Source organism: Eleutherodactylus coqui, chromosome 11 (assembly GCF_035609145.1).
Source record: "Eleutherodactylus coqui strain aEleCoq1 chromosome 11, aEleCoq1.hap1, whole genome shotgun sequence".
NCBI lineage: Eukaryota > Metazoa > Chordata > Amphibia > Anura > Eleutherodactylidae > Eleutherodactylus > Eleutherodactylus coqui.
In genome coordinates this window covers 28,136,432-28,153,260 of record NC_089847.1, presented here as the reverse complement: position 1 = coordinate 28,153,260, position 16,829 = coordinate 28,136,432, and the positions used below count along the sequence as shown (strand labels likewise).

Sequence of the window (16,829 nt, the reverse complement as noted above, 5' to 3'; positions counted from 1 at the left end):
CTTTACCTCTTGCCCTGCTCTGGGTGGTTTTGGGAGCCAGCTGATAACAGCAGCTGAGTAGCTCAAACCCCTGACCAATGGAACCTGTTGCTCGGACAGACGTTCACTTCTGCCCGGCAGCATCTGTGTCATATTGCCTCCACTTAAAATTGGTCTCTACATGTCTTTGATTTATAATTCCCTGTAACTTAAAGGGGTTTTCCAGAGAAATAGTATTGATGTCCTATCATCAGGATGTCATCAATAGTTGATCGGCTGGGGTCCGTCGCTGGTGCCCCTGATTAATCAGATGAGCAGGTGCATGCTGTCGGCAGTGCAATAATACAGAGGTCGGAGAAGAAGTCTCTGTGCTGACCTCTGTGTAGTCGTTGGCACTTGTAACTGCAGGCACGACTTTCATTGAAATCAATGGGAGCCATACCTGCAGTTACAAGCGACAGCCACCACAAGGGGGTCAGCGCAGAGACTTCCGCTCCAAATGCACAGAGATCAGAGAGGAAGCTGCAACATTAGCTGAGTATTTAGACTCAGAACTCACCACCCCCCATGGTAACCTGTTCCACTCATGGATCACCCTCACTGTTATTTAAAATAACTTGTGTCCTGGTGTAACAGTGTTTTGCTAGCCCCAGGTTTTACATTATGGGTAAATAGAGCTGTGGCTACACGTTTTCAGACTGACTTAAATTTTGCTTTTCGCAAAGTTTGTTAGTTCAGAGTTTTTAGAACCTATAGTAAGATGTTTCTATGGTATATTGTAGTACAACTACAATTATAAGCATTTCATAAGTCTTTAAGCTTTTATACATCAAATTTGCAGAGGACTGGGGTAAAGCTAAGCCAATGGGTAGATAAGGGTCCAGAACTGACACATTCCAAGCCAGGCCTATCCCAGAATTAGTACATTGGTGCCTTGTAATGCACTAAAAAAAGATGAAGGAAAAAAAAAGGAGCGGGGCAAATCTATATACTAATGTTTATATGGGAGATTGATTGATTATTAACGAGTCTGAGAGGGTGCAGCCAGTCCACAAAGCGTCACATCGTCCAAGGGGGGAGATACAAGTACATGAGATAAATGTAGGAAAAAAAATGTTGTTATAGGTGCAATCCCATTTATTTTAGTATTTTAGCTAGGAATACACAGCCAGCATCGGTGTGTTCTTTTTGCAGACAAAGGGGCTCAATGGCCTCGAAACGCATCTATTATTATATGCTGGATACGTTTTTCATAAAAACAGAGGAGTTGAGCTTAAAAACGCATCTTGTGCCTCTCTGAGTTAAATGGGATTGCACCTATAACCACATTTTTTTCCTACATTTATCTCTTGTAATGCACTAAGACCAACTTTAAGAACAATATTGATAGTCAAAAGGCATACCCGAAGGAAATATCATTGAAAATGTGATTTACAAAACTGGAAAACACACTTAATTCAAGATAATCTGAAAGTAAAAGTGAAACTTTTAGGCCTTAGTCACACGGGCGTTTTTTCCCGCAATTTGCGGATCGCATAACGGATGCGCATCCGCAAATCGCGTGACCGGGGCCGAAAAATTGCCCGAAAATACTGCTCCTAGCCACGTTTCAATAGAAACGGGCCGGAGCTGTCCAGCGCATTGAATTTAATGGAGCCGGCAATACAGCCGGCTCCATTGAAAGCAATGCGCTGCGGGCGATCGCGGGATGAATTTTCGGGAAGGGCTTAAAAATATAAGCCCTTCCCTGAAATTCATCCGGAAATGTGTAAAAACAAAAAATATATATATACTCACCTTGTCCCGGCAGACGGAGTTCAGCTGCGGCCGGCGGTAGTTCTCCTGAACTGCTCAGAGAATGAGCTGCCTCTGATTGGTCCCTGCGCTGAGCCAATCAGAGGCAGCACTCACTCACCCATTCATAAATTCATGAATGGGTGTGAGTGAGAGCTGCCTCTGATTGGTCCCTGCGCTGAGCCAATCAGAGGCAGCACTCACTCACCCATTCATAAATTCATGAATGGGTGTGAGTGAGAGCTGCCTCTGATTGGTCAGGCTGTGACCAATCAGAGGCAGCTCATTCAGCAGGCGGGGATTTTAAATCCCCGGCTGCTGAATACTACTCTGAGCAGTTCAGGAGAACTGCCGCCGGCCGCGCTGAACTCCGTCTGCCGGGACCAGGTGAGTATATTTTTTTTTTGTTTTTACACATTTCTGGATGAATTTCAGGGAAGGGCTTATATATTTAAGCCCTTCCCGAAAATTCAGCCCGCAATCGCCGGCAGCCCATTGCTTTCAATGGAGCCGGCTGTATTGCCGGCTACATTAAATTCAATGGGCAAACATCATTCCTCTCTGCCACAGCTGTTACAGCTGTGGCAGAGGAGAATGATTTGTCTACTATATGTTCTCAATGGGGTCGGCGCTGCTGCCGGCCCCATTGAGCGCATATAGAGAAGAGAACAGGAATCGCAGATCTCAGATAGGTGCGATCTGCGATTTCTGTTCTATAATTTATCGGACGAGCGCATAAAAAGTGCTCATGTGTCCGATACCATTGCAAAGCAATGGTTCTATAAAATCGCCGGACACATGCGCAAATCGCGCGATAAAACGCCCGTCTGACTGAGCCCTCAGGCTGGTTTCACAAGCAGCATTTAAGAAAAAACAAAAAATATTCATTTAAGAAAAAACTAAAAATATTCTGTTTTTGTGGCAGTATTTAGTAGTTTTTTTTTAACCAAAGCCATAAGCGCATTCAGAAGCAAGGTGAAATATAAAGGACGGACTTCTACTTCCTACTTAATCCACTTCTGGCTTTGGCTCCAAAAAGACTGCATCAACAATTGCAGTGGTGCTTTTGCAAAAACGGTTGTGTATGAAACCCCCCTGAAGGCATTGGAAGCTTTAAGAGCGGTGATGGGTAAAGTTTCTGGAGTCTACATTGTAGTACTTTAATAATTTTAATGTGTTCAGCAATATTAAGCACAGCAAGATTATGACTGAGCTATAGGCAATGGCAATAGTGTCCTGAATACGTAAACTAAAACTCAAGGGAGAAGAATATCTCCCAGGCATTGGGATGTCAGAAAAATATATACAGGACCTTCTTGCGGAAATTCATTTTATGGCCATCGTATGGGGTTGTGTCATTTATTAGGCTGAAAACAAATGAAAACATTAATAAAGGGCTGTTTACACCCACAGAAGACACCGCCAACAGGCTGGAGAGATTTGTTACTGACAAACTCACAGTTTGGAGAAAGAACTGAAATTGCTCAGGCAAACAAACAAAACTAAAAGTCGAAAACTACATGCCATGACTGCAGCTCAGATGGGAACTTAATTAAACTACTCTACTAAATTATGCAATGTCCGGCTCCATAAAGGGGTTGTCTGAGGTAAGAAAAAAATTGCCTTTTAGCTCCACTCATTGAGGCTGCTGTACCTCGGAAAATAATAGAGATGTTTTTGGAAAAAAGCGGAGGATGTTTTTTTTAATCTCATACAATTCATTTAAAGAGCTCATCTACTGTCTTAAAAGGGGGCTTCCAGCTATTTTAGAAATTGATTACCTATCCACAAATTAGGTCATCAATAGTGGATCGACGGGAGGTCTGCTGTCTGAGACTCCAGCCAATTAGCTGTTTGCTGGGTTGTTATTGCTCAATACAGAGCATGGGCATGGTGGCAGGGGCGTAGCTAAAGGCTCATGGGCAAAAGTTTATCTTGGGGCCACCCAACTTCTCTTAACCCCTTAGCGCAGAGATGTAACTTGAAGCTCCTGGGCTCCAATGCAAAACCAGTACCAGGGCCCCCAAATATAACGCTTTATTCATAGCACTAGGCTTACTATATGGAGAAGAGAGGCCTTGTGGATCCCATAAGGCAGCTGGACTCTGGTGCAACCGCATATCCCCTTGCATCCTCTATAGTTACTCCAGTGCCTGGTGGTATTGCTGGTACAGTGCCCATTAACGTCAATAGGAGCTGTGCCTTCCATACCACGCTGGGCCATTGCACTATATATAAAATAAGATAGACCCAAAGCCTTTTTTTACTATAATATTGGTTATTTGGGCATTTAAACTTGGTGACTAAAAATGTTATTTTGCTCCCAGACTTTGCAGTTTAGGAGCCAATGGCTTCTAGGTATTTTTTTCAGTCTAGACCCCTGCAACCATGTGATCACTATAGACAAAAAGTAAATTAAGCACCAGAGGACCTGAGCGATGGTGGGAGAGCAGTGAAGAAGTGGATAGGTGAGTAATTAATTACTTTTCTTATACCTGTGCCCCCATTCTCCCCCAATGTTTCAATGTATTGTAAAACCCCTTTAACAATGTTCCACGAAGAGCACCTTCCCTTAATATATAACGAGCACCCAAGAATACATGTGGCGTTATGTTTTACTAATAAATGTCCCCAAATGGACGCACCATGGTCAAGAAACCATCTACAAGCCCCTCCTACACTAGACTGGATGTGCTATCCTATAAAATCCGGGCTTTTAGTTTCATTGTCAGCCTTCTTTGAGATGACCTCTCCTATTTTCAGTAAAAAATGGTCTTCTAGAGGGGTGGCTCTCTCTAAGAAGAGGCCAATATGCACAGGATATAAAGTCACAGAAAAATCTGGTCTAGATAAGGAGCGGTCTTCTGAAAAAACTTGGTCTTTTGAAGAGGTTTCCCTATGACTATTTTTTCATTTTCCTCCTACGTTGGAGATTTTGACAGACAATATTTTCCATCTAGAAGGCAGGAGAACTTTTAAAAGTTTGAAATCCAGTTGCTGAAACTTTCTCTGAAACTTCAGCTGCTATTGAAGTCTGGGACTTTATACTTCTGTGACCAGAACACAGATTTTCACATTTTTGCTTTGTGTCATCAGAACTCCAGTGACATTCACGTGTCGTATTCTGAGAACTGACGAGGACTTTATTTTATGGCCTACTGAATGATCACTAAATGTAAAAATAGACCGAAAACATTCCATGGTATTCTGTTGTCACATTCCTTTAAATTGTCTGACCTTAATAAAGACATACAGTGAAGCAAATGTAGAAGCTGTATGTCTGTTTTATACAAATATTGACTTATTGGAATGTGCTAAAAATGTTCAAGATACTGTAATCAGATATTTGTGTACTACTGTGATTCCCCGAAAATAAGACAGTGTCTTATATTAATTTTTGTTCAAAAAAGGTTTAACTTTTTTACATGTATAGCTGCCTGGACACTATTTAAATTGACTTTTTTAATTAACTGTTAGCAGAGCTTAATTTTGGAGTAGGGCTTATATTTCAAGCATCCTCAAAAAGCCTGAAAAATCATTTTGCATCCTCAAAAATTCTGGAAAATCATGCTATGTCTTATTTTCAGGGGAATGTCTTATTTTAAGGGAAACAGGGTAGGTCCTTTGTCCTCTTCCTCTGGAGGAGTAGAGGAGGGAAAGAAGAAGGTGAAGAAGAAGGGAGAGAAGAAGGAAAAGTAGAAAGAGAAGAAAAAAGTAGAAGAAGAAAAAGTGGAAGTAGAAGAAGAAGGAAGAGGGGATGGAAGTAGGAGTAGAACGGGGGGTTCTAACTTTTATTACTTTTTTTTAAATTAATTAAACTTTTCTTTACTCATCTTTACATTTTTTTTAGTCTCCACAGGGGACTTGAACTTGTGATTGTTTAATCGCTCCTGCAGTATAATGTAATACCATTGGCAACTGAACGGCTCTCTGCGATCTCACAGCGAGAGGGTTGTTCAAGATCCTTGAACTCCAATAGGGGCAATTAATGTTGCTGTCAGAATTCATTTCAGCGTTTAAAGGAGTAACAGCCACGATCAGTATGACCACTGTTCACGGCTGTTGCAGGCGGGTGTCAGTTGACACTCCCACGGTATGGAGTGAGATCGACCCCCTGATCCCGCTCAATAGAAACAGCAAATCTCCATGATGTAACTGTATGTTATGGAGCACTGACAGGTGAAAGATATAGTTACAATTAACTATGACATTGACACTGCAGAAAGTCAATCACTCCGACCTATCATCACGCTACCTGTGTCGTTCAGCACGAGCCTGGCCAGAAGTGGCCAAGGCAGAGAATGGAGTATGCCACGAGAGCCTGATTGAGATGAGTGAGCTTATTATTTTATTTCCATGGCACAGTGACTCTTTATTAACGGCTGTTGGAGCGCAATGGGGTCTTATTAATGAGTCACGGAGAACAGTGTGGTCTTATTAATAATGTTAGAGGCACAGTGGAAACTATAAATGACTCAAGGGTCATAATGAGGCCTTATGAATTAGCAAGGGGCACAGCAGGACCTATAAATTACCAAAGGGACACAAGGGGGCCTACAAATTACTCAGTGGGCACATCAGGCCTATACATTTTTTATTGGAACCTTGAGGCCTATAAACTAATAAGAGGACCCATTGTGACTCTGTCACCCAATGACCCACATAAACACAAAGCCAGCCCTGACCAGCGATCAACACTTGGGGACCAAATGTGAGCATGCACCATATTAGCACATGTTCTGTTATTCATATGTTTATATATTGAGTTTGAAAAATCTTTATATCTCAAACCTCTATAAGAATCGTGGTTGGGGGCTAGGGAATATTAAGGCAATCCGACTGATGTGTTTTTAATGATTTCTGTAAACACAACTCAGGCATCTTATTGGTTTGTACGTCAATAAATATAATTGGATAATCAACCTCTGCTCCCGATTATCAATGACCAGGCAACCTTACAAGCCTCCATATTCACCAAGGAATCCATTAATGAAACAAGAGTTGGGTTCACGAATCCATAACCCCGTCACTCTGTCTACTGTGTCAGATCCGAGGTTAACAGCATCAATTTGAGAGATGGAATGTAATGTAGTTCATGTTGGCAGTCCTGTATAATCTCAATGGGACATTAAGTACCTTTCATTTTCATTGTAAGCTCTAACTAAATGATACCAGCTTAACAATCTTGTGACTGAGTGTTTACATTAACTAAGCGGTTTAAGATTTAAGTACCATGCAAAATACATTGGCTTCGGAGACGGAAGATCTTCAGGAGAAGCATCTTGCTTTTGTCTGGGCGTGCATGTTATTTATTCATGGTGGCAACTGTGTTTTAATGATTCAATTTTGCAATTACATTCAGCCCCCAGTCTTTATTCCCAAAGAAAGTATTGTTAACAGCACAATGACACCGCAGCATGTCATGTGCATATCATCCGTGAAGATCTTTTTTCTTGGACTCTAAAAAGGAGAAATGTGTAAATCTCTTGACTATTTTTGTGTATGTGCAGATTAAAGTCTAACTTCACTGCCATAACTGAATATACTAAGTATGTGTCAATAAGTGGGTCCCTTTGCCACACACCAATTTAACTTAGGGCTAAATCTGAAGGCAGCACCTGGGGAACCCGAATTTTCACCCTCTTACCAATTGGTATCTGGTATTCGTTGCAGGGTCTATAGGTCATTACTCACAGAACTAGTCTCAGTTATGTGGCGGCCAACACTACACAAGACCAAGGCGTGGTACCTGGGGCGTGAACACAGATGAAACCAGAGACTTAGCCAAGATCAGGGAAGACAGCATAAACTTCAATATGAGAGTCAGAGCTAGTAGAACAGGTGCAATACCATAAACAATTGGAATTGGGGCAGGGAGCTGGCAGATAGAGTAGTCCAATAAACATAGCCAAAGTCAGAGATGGAGTAAATAATAAAACAAATCTTGTTATTTGTAGAGCGCCAACTTATTGCATAACTCTTTTAGGTAGTTTCTTTATTTATTACACCCCACCAAGCTGGGTACTCGTTTTACCGACCTCGGAAGGATGAGTCAACCTTGAGCCAGCTACCTGAAGCCTACGGGTTTAAACTTGCAAGTGGTGATGGCAAAATCCATAAAAGAGATTAAAAGGGGACTTGATGTCTTTCTGGAGAGGAAGGATATTATAGGTTATAAATCTTAGGTTAATTGTTAATCTGGGTATACAGGCAGGTAGGAACTATTAGGGGTTGATCCAGGGAATAGTCTGATTGTCATTAGGGAGTCGGGAAGGATTTTTTTCCCCCAAAAGGGCTAATTGGCTTCTGCTCTTGGGGTTTTTTGCCTTCCTCTGGATCAACAACACAGGAGGATAAACAGACTGGACTAGATGGACATTGTCTTCATTTGGCCTTACAAACTGTGTTACTATGTTTAGGTTGGGAGCGAGAGCTTAGGACTGCATTTCTGCTGCCTTAACACTCTGCACCACATGAGGCCCATGGAGAAGTGGAATAGTCAGAAACAAACAGGAGTAGGAAAACCAAAAAAGTATAAAAACTACTTTACTGCTTAAACAGGTGGAAGCAAATTGCTAGCATCCTTCTTAGGGGGATATAGTCCGGACTGTGTGGGGATAGGTTGGGGAAAGATGAACAGAATCTGTGCTGGGTGTTTAAGTAAAGTAGAGGAGTATGAACAAGAACTAACCACAACAGCACCAACAGTCAAGATGGCAGCCATAATGGTAAGCTATAACAGTGTGATTAGTAATATGTACCATTGCAAAAACTAGACTTATTTCTTTCGCACTTGCCAACTCTCCTCCTACGTATCGAAGATTCTTGAAAAACACAGAAGACCTGCAAGACTTGTGGATGAGTTGTAAGTCTCCTGGGTGCCAAAGAAGACTCCCGGGAAAATAAAACAGCACTGCTTAAAGAATAAATATTTGCTTTATGTGGCGCAGGTATGCTGCATCATCAGAGTCAATTCTTGGCATCGAAATGCACATCTAGAGGGAGTATAGCATAGAGAAAGGGACCATTGTTGTGTGAAAGTGGAGCATGTAAATTCTACACTTGAAGATTTCAAAAAGTTTGCAAGTATGATTTATGTGTTTGCCCCCGAGTGAATTCTGAAGGGTGTGTTAGTTCAGTTTGGTTACCAAACACATGACTTCTAGTCTTGGTCCCTTACCATTGGAGTACATGTAGTTACCCAGCACTAGATCAAATTTCTTGGAGATCCCTTGGAAAACCATTGCTTATTTTCAGGAGAGAATCAATAATGTTACAATGCCATTGAACAGGGATGTATGTAGGTCAAGATTGGTGTCGCCTCTCTTTAAGAGGAGCACCCAAAAACTGTGTGGAAACACCTGGGGGGGGGGGGGGAGGGGAGGGAGAGACATCTGTCCATGTATGGTTTTCTGGCTTGGATTCCTATTCCCAATCATTGTTTTACAGACAAGTTAAAAAGTCGTACATTGTTTTGAAGGAATGCTGCCATCCAATAGGTGGCGCCGCAGAGGTATTGTTCCATTTTCCTTATTTGCAAAGATGTATGTATACATACTTTATAGTTTTACCATGTTTTATTATCTTATACAATGTTAACTGTATTATAGCTTTTAGCCCATGGTTTAGGAAATGGAAGAATGTTCTCACAGTCTGCTGAAGGCAGGGCCGAAATTGGGCGGCCAAATGTAGAGGACCCCGCTGAGGTGTGACTGGGCAAACGAAAGTGAGAGCACAGAGAGAACAGTTTGTTTGGCCTTGGAGAAAAAGTCAGGCTAGCTAGGAAAGCTTTTCAACGAGTTGCAGTAACTCCTGAATGAGGGAATTGTGAAAATACTCATTGTAAGAGAACCTGTGAGAGTGCACTCCGTCTACAGAAACCAAGGTTGCCTACCAAAATTAACTACCGAAATTAGCTGCCAAATTCTGTTGCTACATTGGCAATAGAGTTAAGAGCAAGAGATTGTGTCCAAGAGCTGGTTCTATTCCACCGTACCACATGCTGACAAGCAAACCCTGCTCACAAGAGTTTTATCAACAGTTCCCGTAAGCCATTATCGAAGGTCGGCTGTTATGTCTGAGCCGCATGCCAAATCACTTTGTCCGGATCAGACATAATAGTTGTCCCAAAGGACAGATATGCACACAGTAAAAACTCAGAGAACAAAACCATAAATAATACAACCAAAAATGAGGAAAGGGAAATCTCACCCTATACACTAATATGGGAGGACCCTACCTACAAGCAGTGCAATCATCCTGATGAAGGCAGACCCACATCTGGAACCTAGGGGCAACCTAGACTGTTCATAAGTGGTACAAGGGGTTGACAGATAAATGGCAATAAACATAGCAGAACTAGATAGCAAATGTATTACATCAGTACTCAGTATAAAGAACAAGGACTTGAAGGGGTTCTGTCCTAAAAAAAAAAATTATAACTACTAGAGATGAGCGAACATACTTGTTTAGGGCGATTTCGCAATCGAGCACCGCTTTTTTCGAGTAACTGACTACTCGGGCGAAAAGATTCGGGGGGGGGGGGGGTGAGCGGGGGGTTGCAGAGGGGAGTGTAGGGGGAGAGAGAGAGTTCCCCCCTGTTCCCCACTGCTACCCCCCACTCCACTACGCCGCCCCCCCGGTGCCCCCAGATTCTTTTCACCCGAGTAGTCAGTTACTCGAAAAAAGCGGTGCTTGATTGCGAAATCGCCCTAAACGAGTACGTACGCTCATCTCTAATAACTACCCATTCCTCCCCAGGCAGTCTACTTACCAAATCTTTTCCCCGGGGATCTTTTCCTGTCTCCTGCAGTCCCCTAACCCCCACCCCCAGGTCAACTCATCTCCAGCTGTCCGGATCCTCTTCTTCCAGTGATAAAGCGTCCATTCCTCGCATTCTTCTTCCTGCCTGGCAATGTATGCTATGTCACTAGCGATGTAGCATTCACAGCCTAGAAAGGAGTGCCGAGCTGTCGCAGAGACTGCGTGTGCGCAGTCTTGGCAATAGATTGGCATTCCTTCCTATGCAGTGAACATTATGTCACTAGTGACGTTGCGTACATTGCCCCGCAGGAAGAAGAATGCAAGGAATGGACGCATCATAACAAGAAGAAAAGGTCGGCTGGAGGTGAGATGACAAAACCCCTTTAATAGAGGGAAGGACCAGGAGATCATGGACCAAACCAGAACTCCACCTTGTAGAGGAAAAACCGATGCCTCTGAAAGAAGGGACCAGAATTTATATACTACAATAAAGGCTGATTGGCTGGCAGAGGAAACAACCTTCCTGCTGAGCAATCATGCCCCACAACAGCAGAGACATTGTTACACATCGGCACTGAAAACCAAATCACATGGTGCATGCACCGAAGCTGCAGTCTTATGGGCCGGGCTGACATTGTTAAGGTCGGTGCCACATTGGCCCTGCTGCTACCGACCTGACCCCTAGGGAACCTCCAGTAAGCTCAATCAATAACCTGCTTCACTAACAAGGTCACATAATACGGTCAGGTCATATAGTACCTACTACTGCCACAAAATACTCAAATAATACTAAATAATACAACAGCAGTCATCTTGATCTAAACTTGAGATGTCCTTTCCTTGGAGGAGCTTTATGCTGTGGATTGTATGAGATGGGGTTGTGGATATCCCTAAATGGTAGTGTCCCGACTCCCTAAATGACCCTACTTTTTGCTCATGTTACAATATAGCATTGAGTTGTTTGTAATAAAGTAATAGAGGCATTCAAATTACTATGTGAGACTTACACAAGTAAAACTTGTACTTCAATGTATTCATGCTCATGGCTTAAAGGATGGGGCTGCTTACATGGCAATCAATGTAAGTAATTCACCTTTTTTAACTTGTTCCTGACTGCTCATAGACAATAAATGTCCAGTTTACAATTGCAATTCTTCATATTTCCCACTATAGCACATGGATATCATATAAGAGGGTTATCCATCCAGGTCTTCCCCCTTCTATAGTAAAGAGCCAATGGAAGAAGTAGCTTCCCCTCTAGATGCCAGCCCTTAATTTAAACATGATTAGTGTGATTTTCAGAAACTACAGAATGTCTTCAAGACACTTTCAGGAACACCAGAATTACTAAAAGATTAGTTTTTTGTAAAAACAAGAAGACCTTCACCTTATTAGAGTATTTGCTGCATCAGGATCCCTGGCATGAACTCTTCCAACTATGGCGCCAGCTGGTTCATTCTCAAGCACTTCTAAAATGTAACTTGGTTCCAAAAATATTGGTGGTTCATCTGCATCTTCTATGGAGATCTTCACTGTTGCAGTGTCCTTAAATGGTCCTCTACTAAGAAACCTTGAGTCTATGTGGGTATTAGCAGCCTCTACCTTCATGCTATAGAACTTCTTTGTTTCATAATCTACTGTCTGCAATGACAAAGAGGTATGTACATTAGGTGACCGTCTAGGTGACAACTGAAATAAGTTATACAGTCATGTTCTTCTTTAGTTGGAAATGCGAATTTATAGCAAAAATATATGAAGGTGGAAGGAAAAGCATTACAGTCTTTGATGTGTTACAACACTGAATGACCACTTTATTAGAAATACCCATCTAGTAACATGTTGGACCTCTTTTGGCCTTTAGAACCACAGTTATTTGTCGTTGTGTCCATCTACAGGCATTCGAGGACCCAGGGTGTGCCAAGAAAACATTCCTTGCACCATTACTCTACCTCCACCAGCCTGAACCGCTGACACCTTAACTAAAAGGGTTCATCAATTCATGCAGTTTGCACCAAATTATGTCCCTCTCATCAACATGATGTAACAGAAATCTGCTTTACAGTTCAAATTTTGTGCGTTTTTGCCCACTTGAGTCTTGCCCTTCTGTTTCTCTTAGCAACGGTGATGGAACTGGTTATAGCACATCTTTGCTAAGGAATGATGAGTTGTGCATTTGGTTCATCAGCACAATTTTTGGCATCCTCTTCTGACCCCTTTTGTTGACTAGTTGGTTACGTCCTCAGGCTCTTCTTTTAATGAGACCTTTTTTACTTGATCACAACTAAGCTGTGCACTTTTCGCATGGCTGTATGAGAAAACCCAACAAGGTTGGAAACTTTTGAAATCCTGACCTCAGCTATAGTAACCAGACCTCATAGTAACATAGTATATTAGGCCGAAAAAAGACACATGTCCATTAATTTTCCCCCAGTGTTGGAAGTCTCTCAGATCGCTGAATTTTCCTATTCTAATGTGGGTTCACACTAAAACTGATCCACGGAAAACTTTTCACTTGATTTTATGATGCACTCGGGGGTCACGGGTCTAATTTCTATACAGGGAAGAGCCAATCAGGAGAGAACTGGTGACTCGAATAAAGTGGCCATTCTAGGCTGAATAAGTTCTTAGAATGTTTTTATAGCAGTCAGAAGCTGTTATTTTCTGATACAACGCTGACAATTTTGCATTAATTTTTACTAATTCTCCCATTGTATGTGCAGGGGATTTGGCATTCTGTAACAGACAAGGGATGTTCTGACCATTATAAGTATATACTAAGAAACACAAACCATTTTTGGTCTAGATAGATCATAAACCTCAAAATGTTGTGAAGACGTGAAACACACCGATGTAGTCAAATCACCAACTAATTTCATAACCTTCGCCTAATCCAGAATATTTGATGATCTGGTACCTACTTTCTGAGTACAAAGTACCATGTCTTACCTTTCTGAGCTTTACAACCCCCTCCTGTGTTTGGTAATCTGTTGTGATTTCAAAAACTTCAGCCCCATCACCATCGAGGATGCGATACTTTATTTGCCCATTTTCTTCCAAGTCAGGATCTTTGGCTTTTAAGCGTCCAACTTCATCTCCTGGAACAGACGCTTCTGACACGGACATGGGGTATGCGCCTATGGGGATAAATTGTGTAAATGAACGTCAAGATAAAATTATGCAAAAAATAAAAAAATATAAATTGTATTTTATTTATAAAAAATGCTGCAAATAACAAATTTTTATTGTCTCAGAACAAAAAAAAACCACTCACTTTGAGGAAACTTTGGCGGGTTGTCATTGACGTCTGTCAGAGTTATTGTCACTTTGGTTGTCCCTGAGAGTCCTCCCATGTGTCCTCCCATGTCCTTTGCTTGTATCACAACGTGGTATTGCTCCTTGGCTTCCCTGTCCATGTTTGGAAGTGCTGTCCTTATGATTCCTGGGGAAATTGCAGAAAAATAAGTTAAATCTTTGGCAACCATCAACTTTTTGTAATTATTGTCAGTGCCTTAGACATTGCCACAGGTGTTCTCTCTTTAGGATATCCTCACATCTAGACCTATTGAGATCAGGAGGACTTGAGTTTGGGAAACACTGTAACATATAATCATTCCATTTATTGAAGATAAATATTTATTCAAAGCTTATGTCACCAATGTGGACAAGGACAACCTACACATAATTGCTTGTGTCACCCTTGACAGTCCGAATTGTACTTAAACATTTGCGATAACTTCCGATTAGTTTTTCACTGTTGAGTAATTTTGGCCTACTCTTCTTTGCAGAATTGTTTGAAGTCAGTTGTATTGGAGGATTTTCGAGCATGAACCTAAAGTTTATGGTCCTAACACAGCATCTCAATGGGATTCATGTCTGAAGTTTGTCCATAGCACAACGGCCCAGTCATGAACAAAAGAAAAAAAAATTAAAAAATCTTTAATTTTGCTTCTTGTGAGCCATTAAGAAGTGGACTTGTTTATATTTTTCAGATTATTGTCCGGCTACATAGCCCAACCACACTTGAGCCTTATGTCACAAACTGACAGGCAGACATACTCCTTCAGAATTTTCTGTTAGAGAGCAGAAGTCATGGTTTCACCAATTATGACAAGTCGTCCAGGTCCTGTAGAGCCAAAGTAGCCACAGACATCACACGACCACCACCAAGATGTACTTTTGGTATGATGCTCATATTGCAAGCTGTGGTGTTAGCATTATGCCAGATGGGATCCATGTGTTCTAAAACTTTGATTAATCAGTCAACAGACTATTATTCCAAAGGTCTTAGGGGTCTTCTAGATGTTGTTTGTTAAAACGAGAAAGTTTTGTGCTCTTTTTCGCCAGCAGTGGTTTGAACCTTGTAGCTCCGCCATTAATGTCATAGTTGCACAGTGTCTTTCCTATTGTGGAATTGTGAACATTTATCTTAATTGAGGTAAGTGAGGTGACCTTCTGGTTGTGTCATCAATTAGGTTTTGGTGAAATTTTGGTAGGCTGGCCACTCCTGGGAAGATTCACCATTTTTTCCAGGTTTTCTCTATTTGTGCATAAAGGCTCTCACCGTGTTTCCCTGGAGTCCCAGACCCTTAGCAATGGCTTTGTAATGCTTTCCAGACTGGTAGATTGCAAAGCCTTTGCTTGTATTCGAATAATGTGCTGCTCTAAAATTTAACCCAATTGTCAATTAAACTTGGTTAACTGGTTAATTTAGTACATAAGGGAGTAATAATGGTCTCTTTACATGGTCAAATAATCTAGCGTTGCTATCGACCTCTGACCGACAATGAGCATGCTGGTCAGCGCCCATTACCTCTGTGTACATAAACAGATTGTAAGCTCTATGGGGGTGACCAATCATTAACACAATCAGCTCATCCCCATATAGCTGCCATTGACTGGCTGCACATCTCCTCATTTACATGAGTGTCCAAAATAGGGAAATTAGACTCTGAGCTCCACTGGTAAGAGAGCTGTCTCCGGCCCGGACATGAAACACTTTGTGTTGTTTAACCCTTTCACAATGTGTACAGCATATGTCGAGTGTCTGTGTATTAAGTGGGCTCGGGAGCCGAGCCTAAAACATACATGGTTGGTTTGCATTATAATTAGAGATGAGCGAACGTACTCGGTAAGGCCGATTTCGCAATCGAGCACCGCGATTTTCGAGTACTTCACTACTCGGGTGAAAAGATTCGGGGGTTGCCGGGGGGCGTGGCGTGGCGTGGTGGAGCGGGGGGTAGCAGCGCGGAACAGGAGGGAGCTCTCTCTCTTCCTCTCCCCCCCACTCCCCTCTGCAACCCCCCGCTCACCCACGGCGCCCCCGCATCTTTTCACCCGAGTAGTGAAGTACTCGAAAATCGCGGTGCTCGATTGCAAAACCGGCCTTACCAAGTACGTTCGCTCATCTCTAATTATAATGTATTACAATCAAATAATTGCAAATGTCAATCAAATATCAAAATGCGTTAAATTATTTTTTTTAATTATAAAGAGACATATTTAAAGTTAAAAAAAATGTTCCCCTTCATCTCATCCTAAAATTTAAAAAAATGATACTCCTGCGTCTGTGAAAGTCCAGAATTTTAAAATATCATATTATTAAATCTACTTTAAAAAAAGAAAAAACTCAATGCCAGAATCATGCTTTTTTGGTCACCCAATATTTAAGAAGAAATTGCACAAAAAGTCATATGCATTCCAAAATGGTATTAATAAAAACTACAGGTCACCATGCAAAAAACAAGTCCTCATATAACCTGATCGATAGAACAATAAAAAAGTTATGGGGGTCAAAAGAAGCCAACAGAAAGCAATTTTTTAAAGGCATTTAAGTTTTTTTTTATTTTTTACCTGTACTATATTTAAAAAAATATATATAAATTTGGCATTGCCGTAATTATACTGACCAATGGAATAAAGATACCATGTCTGTTTCACTGCACTGTGAACCATTTTCCATTTCTCCCCACATAGACATTTTTTTAAAAGTTTTCGAGCAAATTACATGGTATGCTAAATGGTACTATTAAAAAACACAACTTGTCCCACAAAAAACAAGCCCTTGTGTAGCTACGGTGCTGGAAACATAAAGAAAGTCTGATCTTTTGAAAGGGGGGAGGAAAACATAAAAACACAAACTCAAAAAAGGGCTAAAGTGGGAAGGGGGTAATAAGGGGATTCATTCACAGAAGGGTCACTGTGCTTTCACCCAGGAGCGTAGCTACGGCTCATAGGACCAGGTGCAAAACTTTATCTTGGAGGCCCCCAACTTCTCTTAACCCCTTTTCATCCAT

At 41.6% G+C, this 16,829-nt stretch overlaps 1 protein-coding gene across 2 annotated transcripts in view; it reads right to left on the bottom strand.

Moving 5' to 3' along the window:
* The window catches only part of CDH11 (cadherin 11), a 133,921-nt gene that overhangs the window by 17,252 nt on the left and 99,840 nt on the right, over window positions 1-16,829 (bottom strand). For both annotated transcript variants that reach the window (XM_066583284.1, XM_066583285.1), the window contains exons 5-7: window positions 13,808-13,975; window positions 13,483-13,670; window positions 11,924-12,177 (exon numbers count right to left, since the gene is read on the bottom strand). In XM_066583284.1, coding sequence (XP_066439381.1) covers window positions 11,924-12,177; window positions 13,483-13,670; window positions 13,808-13,975 — 610 coding nt within the window. The remainder of the gene's footprint in view (window positions 1-11,923; window positions 12,178-13,482; window positions 13,671-13,807; window positions 13,976-16,829) is intronic.